Here is an 11,602-nt window from a genome sequence, read left to right as displayed (position 1 = left end):
GGAGAAAACAGCAATAACGTTGAATGAGTTTAACAAAATTTATTAACCAAAAAAACACAAAAATGGCTAGACTGTGACACAGCCTGGCCATTTCACCATGTTCCATTTGCCTTTAATTAATCACGTCTCTTAGTATAATTATTATTTAAATGTAGCTGACCTTGTTGCAATTTTGCTTATAAGTGTTTTGAAAGGAAATAATACTGTTATACTCCAAAATCCTTGCTGTTATGCGTGTGTGCGTGCGTGGGAGGATTACAGAGCACTGGTACTTTTACAGACGAGTCCTTGTCTTGCTCAAAGGCACTCCTGCCGTGAGCTGGTTTTCATTTGTTTTGGTTGTTGTTGGCGACCACTTTGTCTTCAGCATTACAACTGATTCCTGTACAGAATATCTCTGTTTCATCATGTTCGCCACTGAGATGGGTCATTTTGTTCTGTTTCTGTTTAAAAAAAGAAAGAAAAAAAAAAGAGGAAAAAAAAAAGACTTTTCATTCAGCACCACATACTGTAGTTTTCAAATTCCTGAGCACTTACTGGTTCAGACGGGGTTAAACTCCAGTTTCAACTTGTTTGTCTGAAGTTCTATGTGTGTGTGTGTGTGTATATTTGTGCAAGAGCGTGTGTGTGTGTGTTGCCTCTGTAAGATTGTTCTATGCAATTACTGTTGTTTGCAACTATTGTAATGCTTTTTTTTTTTTTTTTCTTTGAGATACTATGTACTTTAAGTTTGGTATGATTATTCTTTTATTAAAAGTTTAATATAATAAGAAACTGAGGTTTTCATGCACACACGGTGGAAAACTCCTGCGGTTGTGTGGAAATCCACAAAGACTGGCTCAGACTTGTTCAGATGAAGTCACAAGAAAACCTTCACAGGATGGAAGGAGTGACTGGAACGGACAACATCCTGTGAGAGTGCGCCACCTCTGCATGTACACACTCCTCCAGACACATTCACACTTTCCATGTTGTGTTGCACCACTGAGGCTTGTGAACCGGTGCTGGGGTTTCGACGTAACTTTAAACTCGCTCTGCACTGCTTCTTTTTCTTTCCTTCTTTTTTTTTTTTTGCTTCTGATGAGTTGGGAAAGAGGCGCTTTCTCATGTTCTTCACAAATACAGCTTGAATAAATTAAAAAAAGAAAACAAAAAAAACGTTGGGTTTTGTTTCTCAGTTGGGTCAAAGTTAACTTATTCATATCTTCCAAGGGGTGATTTATGGATCAATCTGTAGCTGTGCAATTCAACAGGACAGGAAGTTACTATGTATCTGCAGTAGAGTTTCATGGTTGTGATTAGAAAACTGAACTTCAGTGTTTTAATTCTTTGCCTTTTTCTCTGGAAATATCCTGAATGGGTTTGTTGCACAGTGCATAACGATCTGATTGAAATCTGCCTATTGCCAGTTTTGCATCTTTGGAAGAAAAATAAAAAAAAGAGCAAGATGAACCTTACTTAAACTGCAAAAAAAAAAAATTCCAATTATTGTAATGTCTACCAGTGAGAAGAAACCATGGAGCATCTACACAAAAGAACACTGCTTTCTAGAGAACTGCGTGGTTTTACCTGGCCTCATCAATGAAACCAGACTGAGCGAGATTGCAAAAGGTTGTGTGGTTTTTAGAAAATGGGCGAAGTATCTTTGTTGAGCAGCTGTTTTAAAAAGAAAAGAAAAAAATTAAGCCTCGCCGTGTTGATACTAAGAAACTAAGTTACTATAAATTCATGTATTGAGTACTAATGTTTAACTATCTTTTTATCGGTGCTTTTTTTAATTAAGACTTACTTTTTTTGTGAAGAAATACCCTACAAAAAGAAAATTGCATGACAAACAAGTGATGTTTTAATTAATTTTCCATGTTTCCTTTCAAACAAACACCTAAAACGGGTCAGATGCAAAACACAAGTATTGAAATCTTTCAGATTAAATATTTAATATTTCTCTCACACAAACTCATTTACAACAATAAATAAACCCAAAATACAAATAATGATGCATTACATCTGGTTTAATAAATTATAGTGCTCGAAGGTGCCTCTCAAATCCATGCGACAGATCTTTAATTCTAAAAGTGTCCAAAGTAGATCTGATTACATCCAGCTTAAAAATAAACTTGGTCCATATGTGTCCTTTTAGGAGTCCTATAGCTTGTACATCCCAAATGTTGTTGCCGTGACCAGATAGTCCACGAGTGAGAGGTTTTCCACCCAGACACTGAGCTGGTTGCCCCTTTCCAGCGTGATCAGTCCTCCCTGCGTGGCCGTGCACATGTTGGGGACGGACACATTGCCGCTGCCCAGGTAGCAGGAGGCCTGCATCGCCACACTCTCCTGTCCGTTCTTGTCGTTTCGTAGCTTGACCCTACTGACCAGAGGACGCACGGGGTCGCCCTTGGAGAAGGTCACGCGGGAGTAGACGTAGTATTGGCCAGGCTGCAGGATCGTCAGCCAACTTGTCTCGTAGTAGTTGATGTGTTTCAGAACCGAGGCTTTCATGTCCCACTCAAGAAGGCCCGCTAACGGAAGAGAGGAATAGGGTTCAGAAAAGTAAAACTATCAACATGAAAAGCAGAATTTTCTTAAGTCTCTTACGTGATTTGTTTGGCCGAGTGCGTTTTTTGCCAATCATCATGCTTGCTGAGGCTTTGGTAGAGGTTTCCCTCTTTTCAGACGATCGAGAAGAAGTTCGTGAGGAGTCCAAACCTGGTTATCAGAGTAAAGATATTGTTGGATATGTTCCATATTTGCACCTTAAGATATACCATTAACTATTGAAGGAATTTGTACCTTTTTCCTCAGATCGAACAGACTCTTCCTGTAATAACGAGAAAAAGGTGAATAAATTGTTAAGGCAGCTCAATGGAAGATAGTTTTGACAAACCCCTCCAACACATTTATTTTTAAAAGCTATCAAATACAAATCCAGAGAAACATCGTTTTACCGTTTGGTGTTTGAGGTACAGATAGAGAAAAGCTGCCAGAGACAGAAATAGGTGCACCACCAGCACTCCAACCAGAAAGCGGATTAAAGGCTTGCCGTGGCCCTTGGATGGCAGTGGAGCCGGGATGAGGATCTGCTGGGACCTGCTGAGGCGCGGCGGCACCGGCGGTGGAGCCACGCTCGTCTGGTAGGTGTTGATCATGGCTGAGCAGTGTGAGCAGAGCTAGAGAGGCCTGATGTCCATGGCATCGAAAGAGCATCTGAACAACTCCTCTCTCGTGCAGCTGTATATCTGCACCCTCCTCAATCTACATGCTTTGAACTCTGCTTTGGTGAGAGGTGGCTGCTATGCATTTCAGCGAACTCACTAGAAGGTGTGACAAAAAAACAAACATGAAAACTAACAACCTAGTTTTCTTTCTGCTTTCTTTCTTCTTCTTTTTTTTGTCAGGTAGCACAATTTCATTTTGGTCAACTTTGCAAAAGTTGTGCTTCATGATGTTTTTTCACAGGAAGAAATATGATGGGTGATGCAATTTGATCAGTAATGTTGATGTCCTTTTATCTATTTTAACCTTTATCAGTATATTTCATCTAACCTAGTCATTCTTGACATTTGCATGCATTTGTGTGTATACAATACAAAATTTATATATGCTTAGTAGCAATCAATTTTCCTTTCAGTGTTCAATCTTTTGAGAAGCACTTTGAAATGTTTTGAAACACAACAAGGTAATTTCCTTATATTCAAACCACTGTGACCTCATTATGTGTATGCGTGCATGTTTGAATCATTTCTTGTTGTCCTTGTCTTGTACACACATACAGATCTATACATAAACAGATTTAAATGATTCTTTACACATTCTTAATAAGAATTCATAATAATGAAACAAATTAAACTGATTTGTTCAAACTGTACTTGATAGACACCCAGTGCTGTATGAAATTTGAAAGCTTTAAAGAAAGACATTGGATCTATTTTGACAACAACAAAAAGTAACTATCTTTGTTAGAACAAAGTTTCTGCACTATTCATAGATTTTTAATTCCTTTTATTTTCAATTTGGAAATAAAAAGTGTTTTTCATGAACGATTTGAACTGATTGGGTGAATCTTAAAAAAAAGAATTAGTGACAATGAGGAAATTAGGCTTGAAATCAAATTTGGGACATACAGAGTACAAATCCCGAATGTTAACAACAGACCTCACATTAACAAATATATTTTATTCATCATATGACATTATGGCAGGATATGGATGCATCAAGTTTGAGATGCACCAGTAACTGTTTGTATTGCATTAAAAAATGCACACCTTTGTGGTCATTGTTCACGGAAAAACGTGTGTGCATGATCTCTGTGATCCAACTGCTGCTTAAACATGATCAAAACCACATATATTTAATTTCAGAGCATTTATTTGAAATATATACATTACATACGGCCCCATGCACAGACGAGGAGAATATGTCCTCTCCACACAGAGACACCCCTCAAAACCAACCTGCAGTCATGTGTCTGCTGTTGAATTCTTTAAAAAAAAAAGCATTATTTTATGAACATCTTTCAACGTTTGATATATTTGTTCTATGTTGTGGTGTAAACTCTCGGTCAGCACTTGGACAAATTCAACAACCTTCATTTGGAGGCTGAACTAAGGCAACAAGTCTTACATTCATGTCTTGATAGGCTGGTATTAACCGGTGTTGGAAAAAAAGAAAATGGACTCATGTTATGTAGAACAAAGGATTTGTTTTAACTGTCGCAGTCTGTGAGAGGTCAAACAGGAATGTCACGGGGTGTAGTGTACAAAAAGGGTGCGTCCGCCGCAGAGGGCGACATTCCTGGGCCGGCTGAGGGTCCGAGGCTCCGAGGAGCTGAGGGAGGCTTGTCTGTGGACGAAGAAGAAACTTGACAAGCGTGTCCTCGGAGTTGGGTGGTCGTCTGTGTGGACCGACTGAGGCTCCTTGCAGCACCTCACAAAGGCCACAAAGCACCTGTAAAACTGTGTAAATGCACAGAACAGAGAATGTGAATCCACCGCAAACACCTTCAAGTTAAAAAACCAAGTTCATGCAGTGCATCTCCTTGTGCTTGCATTTGAGATTCAGCCACGGTCACCATATTATTTCAATCTTAGCATGTCTCTATTTTCCCTGTAGCATCCCAAAATCATGTATCATTTAATAATAATCGTGCTAATTGCAATCGCTCTCTTATATCATTCTACCATTATTATTAAAGAATCGTATCTCTTATATTATTCTATTAGTCAAGTTGTGTGTTTGTAATCATCCATTCATCTATTGCATCTTAGATTCAAGACCAGACAGTTATTTCAGACGATCATTCATCAGCACTTCAGCGCTCACCTGGTTGTTCAGGAACACGTAGATCACGGGGTTGACCACAGTGCTGAACTTGGCGAGGACGGAGGGCACCACGCTGGCCATGGGAGTGATCAGGCCCGACTGACCGAAGGTGGCGAGCAGGGCCATGATGCCATATGGCATCCAGCACAGCATGTAGCAGGACACCATGGACAACACCATCACCAGAATGTGCTGCTCCCTGCGCTGAGCGGCCAGGAGATTTATTTTACCCACCTGGAGACACGAAAAGGAAAGAATAGCTGAAATAGGTTCAGTTTGTCATTCTTAAACTTATCTTAGAGTTTTTTTGTTTGTTTTTTGTTTTTTGTTTTTTACTGACAAATGAAGCTGGATATTTTTACCTTGCTGACGTGTTCGCGTGGCCAGTCTGACAGATTCTGACAGATCTGTCAGGCCGGTCACCTAATTTCTCTGTTTTTATTCTACTCACCATTGTAGTTTTTCTTGCGATAGATAAGTTTACTATTCAAAACTCTACTTTACTATTCAAGTGATCATATTTGCTAACTTTAGATTTTTTTTTTTTCAGTTTCTCAAACTAATAATTGTACATTGATGACAATCACGTGTTCATCTGGATGAAGAAAGCAACTTGAAAATACTTTAAATGAACTGCATTAATGAAAATATGTGCCTGAGCAAAGCACTGAACCCATGGAATTGTGCAAGTCTTCACATAAATATCCAATGCTTTTTAACTTTTGATTTTAATTAAAAAAAATGTTTTTCATTATATAGTCAGACTGCAATGTAGTATTTATATTATCATCCTATGAAGGGTGAAGGCATCAGTACAATATGAGTGTAGTGTTTGTCTAATTTTCCATCTTTAGGGCCATCTAGTGGCAGAGTCAAAAATGACACAAATTGTGCACCAAAGCTTTCTGTATAACAAGTGATTGCTTTGCCAAAGAACAAGACAAAGTTATCATGATCGCAGAGTTAAATCACATCCCAAAATCAAGCCAGTTTTTTTTTTTTTTTTAATGTTAACCTTTAAAGTGTACTAAAAGATAATATAGGAATTTGCCATTTGTGTCCTTGTTGTGGCCATGTTACAGATAGATTAAATAAAAATAAATAAATAGAAACATTCAGTAAAATGATTTGAAAAGAAAGTGTGGATAGCCTGTGTGTATTCATTAAATCATTCTATTGGTTCTCTCCGGTGTGCAGTGTTTACAGTGGACTAAAATTAGACATGATGTATCATAAGCCGAGAGATATCATGGCTGCGGTGCCTGTCACTGATTCAATATTGATTTCATACCTCTGTGGACACATCTCAGTGTAATTACCACTGTGACTCCCATCGTGGAGCTTCATGAATACATGAGCTTGTCTCCCTTATGAAAGGAAAGATGTCCTTCGAGGGAGAGCCCCCTGCTCTTTCTGTCAAATGACTACACACTTCTCATTACCCTCCTCCTCATTACGCCATAACTTTTCTTTTGTCTCTCTACATGACTCATTGATGCCACCTAACACCTGTAATCAGCAGCAAATTGTGAATTTATTTTATTTGCCGATTTTTCTACTTTGAAAAAAAGTCAATTCATTTTTTTCCTCACGTCATCTGGTTGGAGTGTTTCGACTTCGGAAAAGGAGACTGCAGGATTTAAGATTAAAGAAGTAGGTAAGCTTTCAGTTGTGTTGTTGTTGTTTTTAAAGAATTAATGTGGTTAAAATGTCACTTTTAATAGCAGGTGGATAAAAGCTACAGTGAGATTCAATACAATGTATTTTAAAAGTGGTTCAAGCTAAAAGATACTTGATAAATGTGATTTTTTAAAGTATTCATGGGGGTTAAAAGCTGCTATAGTTTCTAAGGGTAAAATAATCATTGAACATTGCTTTGAAATGTTAATATATTTTTGTACTTTAAATATGGATATTTTCTTCTTGGTTTTTTTCTAGCTTATTTGTAGTATTTTTATCAATACGGTTATGGGTTTGGGGTTATGGAGGCACATTTGAACTTCTATCCATGTTTTCAGGTCTTTCTCCTGTTATTGGCCTTGTCCACTTTCAAAAGAAAAGAGAGAAAGCGTGATCTTGGTCACTGAGTGGATTCCAGTCCAATCTTCTGAAGCAAGCTGGGGGGCTGCAGGTTAAACCTTCAACCGCTTCACAATCCTTCGAAAGCACATGAGAGAAGAGGCAGGAAAAGGCTCTGTAGACTCGCTATTCCAAGAAAAGCCTTTCCTCGCAAAGCTCTCATTTGGTGCACAGCTGAGCTCCAGTTCACTCGTAGAGTAATCAAGTCTGCAAAGCCCCTTTCAGCTCCGACTCTCTTGGGTGCACCAGGTATAAAAAAGGGGAGTGCTTGCATAACACCAGGTATTCAGGAGAAACAAATTGCTTCCGCAATCTATAAATACCACCTGGGTGATTCATCGATAGGAATAGTAGAAGCAGGGAGCATGGAAGAACCCAATAACCACTAGGAGCCCTTAATCACCAATTATTTGTGGCACTGGCAGGTTTATGTAAGCGTCACAACGACGGGAGTGAGTCACTGGAACTGCGAGGGGGGGGGGGGGGGGGTAGGGGGGGGGCAGGGGGGGTCACCGCCATCAAGAACACAGTCTGACTATTTCTCACTCCCTGAAGACGTTACCTCTCAATCCCTCGGCTGTCGGATGAATTGATTCACAGATTGTAAACACAGTCAATGCCTTCTTGGATTATCTGGTTTCGGGCTTCTTGAAATTACCTTGAAAAACATGCAAGTCGCATATGCGTGACAGCCAGCCTTCAAATCCTGAACCACAATCTTGCCGCTCAGGAACACCTAGATGGCCATGAGCCACAGCCGAGGCCAATTCTCTCAGCAATTAAAAGCTCCACAGCTGAGCAGATCTAACTTGTAAAACTTTCTGCTTGTTATCCTGGAAAAAGAACTGAGCTGTACAGGTAACCTGTGCCGGGCCAGAGTGAACTTTTGAACACAAGTCAGTACATTGTGTAAATTGTGGTTGAAAATCCCTTGTTGGATGATGCACACGTCCAAAATCCACAGGAGTAATATATGTCGTTTATTAGTTGAATGTTATTTGCTAGACAGCTTATAAAAGTGACGTGGTAACAACATGCTATCACGAGCATGAGTGCATGAACTCACCTTCTTGATGGTAACCAGGATCCGACCGTACGAGTAGACCATGAGCAGAAGAGGCAGAAGCAGACAGAAGATGAAGAGACACAGCACGTATGAGACACTGGCGGCCGAACGGAGGTGCCACTGGACGGAGCAAGTGGTACCGGGGCCCTCGGGACCGTAATTGCTCCAACCCAGCAGTGGTGGAAGTGTCCACAAGAGAGAGTAGAGCCAGGAGCCTCCGACGCACAGCCATGCCTTCCTGAAGTCTGAGATGTCAACCTGGGAGGCGCGCAGCACAGCGGTGTAGCGCTCGTAGGAGAGAATAGACAAGGACACCAGGGACACGATCCCTTATGGGGTAAAGGAGAGAAAACAGAAGGAGTAAACAATCAATCAGACCTATCAAGGAGGCTTTCCTCGCCTTCCAGGGCAACCCCCAACCCACTGTCAGGAAGCAAGTCCACCAGATGAATTACAGTAGTCATAAAGTCTTTACTGACATAAAGGGGAAACATCTGCATAATTTCTGAAAGTGTAAAGTCAATTTAACACCAAAAACTATCTAATTATTTTTGTTCAAATGATATGAATGACTGTGCAGCTGAATCCATCCAACAGAATTACTGTATATGTGAAATATTCCCTGCTCAGCTTGCAGGACTTTCTGTGGGTATAAGGTACTATAAGGTACTAAATGTATTCCATGAATTAACAGAATAATTGCACAAAACAGTATAACAGACACCTGCTGGGAAGTAAGAGTTATCTGAGCAGACTATAGGTCCCTCACACGATGTATCTATACACATATAGAGCCACACGTACACACATAGTGGAGTTTTCCCTTTTTCCTCTTGAATGCTACCTTAAAATTGGATGCAGAATCAATTCAGTTCTTCAGTGAATTATACACTAAATTCAAGTTTTTAACATACGTGGTTCCCATATATGTTGAAAGCATGTGTATTTTTTAAGCAGCAAGCGCAAAGCAAACCTCTCCCCTGCAGGATTTGTGTGTGTGTGCAGTGAAGCACGGTGTCCTGGGGGCAGTTAGAACACAAAGAGAGCTCAAAGGGTCAAAACTGAGTAAGCGCTCTGAAATGGCTCGTTGAAGCCCACTCACTCTCACCTTGACACAAATTTAATAGGTTCAGATCAATAAAACGTTGGCACTGGCTTCCCGTGCAGCAGGAAGCAAAAGTGTAGGTACTCTTGTGGACCTCCTTAAGTCGTATAGTCTATAAGAGGTGGTAAACCTAGCACATCTACAATCAACCTCTCTTGAAATTTTTATTTATCATTCCAGAAATTTGGAAAATATGGAACAAGGCAAATGTAACCTCAGTCAGAACTACCTAACTCAATTTGTTTTGTTTTGCTTGCTGAAGTGTTGTGTGAACTACTTGTGCTTTCTGTGGTCACATTTCATTTTGTTGATTCAAACATTTCTCTCTCTCTCTCTCTCTCTCTCTCTCTCTCTCTCTCTCTCTCTCTCTCTCTCTCTCTCTCTCTCTCTCTCCCTCTCCCTCTCCCTCTCTCTCCTCTCTCTACTTTGTATTATTTTGTGTATTGAGATTTTGATAATTTTGGGAATCTGGAATCCATTATTGAAAACATTCAGGAGGAGGTTTATTTCTTTATTTCTTTACTTACTTTTTACTCAGTGAGCCTGCGAGTGCCCGTCTATGTCTGTGTCCCTATTGTTTTTTGCTGTCCTGCATTTTTCATTTGACCGTTGACCTTCGAGGGAGAACACGCAATCTCCAGAGAGAAGGGCCTGGCTGATAATTTAAACCATGACCTTCTTCCTGAAGAGCGTTTGGTCAGTGGTGGCCCAGTGGTGGAGAAGCAGACTTGGGATCGGGACTTTGCAGATTCACATCCCACAGCTGATTTGTCACTGCTGTGGGTCCCTGAGCAAGACCCTTATTAATTAATTCATGCATCTATTAACACATGTAGAATTATAAATAAGTGAGATTATAAAACACAATGGCACGACTCCAACACACAAAGACATGACGCGGTGTATGCTGTCCGCCGTGTTTGAATGAATGAATGAATGAATATTTATTTCGAACATACAAATCATAGAAAAGAAAGAAAAGAAGTATTTCGCTTAATTACCTACGGTAGAAGGAAGAGGTATAAACTTATTTACGCCTACCCTTCAAATACTCCTATGCTACACTCTTTGGTTCAGAGAAAGCGGGGGAAAAGTTCTGGAGGAACTCACCGAAGAGGGAGTTGGCGAAGCCGTACCACTTGCAGCCGTACTCCCCGATGAGCCAGCGGCCGCGCAGGCTGGCGGCGAAGCTGAACGGCGTCCCGAACACGCACACCAGGATGTCGCTCAGGCTGATGTTCAGCAGGATCACGTTGATGGGCGTCCACAGGGAGCGAAACTTTGCGAACACGAGCAGAGTGAGCAGGTTGCTGAGGATGCCCGCCACCAGGATGAAGCCCAGGCACACGGCCACCACCGTGTGGCCGGTGCGGCTCAACCCGCCGGGGCTCGGGGGCGCCGCGGGGTCCCACAGGGAGCCGGACGGGGAGCTGTCTGTGGTGCTGAAATTGCAGCCGCGCACGTCGACGACCATAGCAGAGAGAGAGAGAGAGAGAGAGAGGCGAGCTGAGTAGGAGCTGGACGCTCTGTGAGGAGCATAAAGTGAAGTCCAGCCGAGGCACAACAGCTCAGTTATTAAGAGAGCGCCCCCCCCCCCCCCCCCACTGCACTTCTTTACACACAGCACCCCCTGTGTTATATGCAACCCCCCCCCCCCCCCCCCCCACCCCCACTCCTCCACCCATGAGCAACAACCATTGTTCACCCCTTTCGTAAATAGAGCAAATCCTCTAAATTCAAAGCTTTCGAGCTGCAAATGCAAAACCTTTCAAGACTCAGAGACTCAAATGGGCTTCACACCGAGTCCCAGTGGGCTTCATGATTATTCACATCCGATACTGGCAAGATTAACAATTGTCCAAACTAAACTTCTAGTTCTTCTGTTCCCGCTGCAGAAATTAATCCCCGTGTTGCAGTTCGGAATGAAACAAACTTTTCTTTTTGGCGTGGTTTTGCTAAGCTGTGCACTTTCTTCTATTCACGGGTTCCTTTCAGCACAGAGGAAGCGGCTCCAAACAAAAGATTCACACCTG

General features: G+C 41.4%; 2 protein-coding genes across 2 annotated transcripts; both read right to left on the bottom strand.

Annotated features, from left to right (window-relative positions):
• Window positions 1-2,145: 2,145 nt before the first annotated feature.
• cd40lg (CD40 ligand) lies at window positions 2,146-3,146 on the bottom strand (the record flags this gene model as incomplete). Its single annotated transcript, XM_080502405.1, has 4 exons — window positions 2,146-2,519; window positions 2,596-2,706; window positions 2,791-2,886; window positions 2,936-3,146. 4 exons carry the CDS (start codon window positions 3,144-3,146, stop codon window positions 2,146-2,148), a joined length of 792 nt encoding a protein of 263 aa, XP_080358531.1.
• A 1,593-nt stretch (window positions 3,147-4,739) lies between these two features.
• Window positions 4,740-11,043, bottom strand: tmtops3a (teleost multiple tissue opsin 3a; the record flags this gene model as incomplete). The annotated part of the gene is made up of 4 exons (XM_080502404.1): window positions 4,740-4,952; window positions 5,320-5,553; window positions 8,465-8,793; window positions 10,680-11,043. The coding sequence occupies 4 exons, from the start codon at window positions 11,041-11,043 to the stop codon at window positions 4,740-4,742; spliced, it is 1,140 nt and encodes a 379-aa protein (XP_080358530.1).
• Between the last annotated feature and the right edge of the window lie 559 nt (window positions 11,044-11,602).

Source organism: Blennius ocellaris (assembly GCF_963422515.1).
Source record: "Blennius ocellaris genome assembly, chromosome: 9".
Lineage (NCBI taxonomy): Eukaryota > Metazoa > Chordata > Actinopteri > Blenniiformes > Blenniidae > Blennius > Blennius ocellaris.
This window is presented reverse-complemented; position numbering and strand designations above follow the sequence as displayed.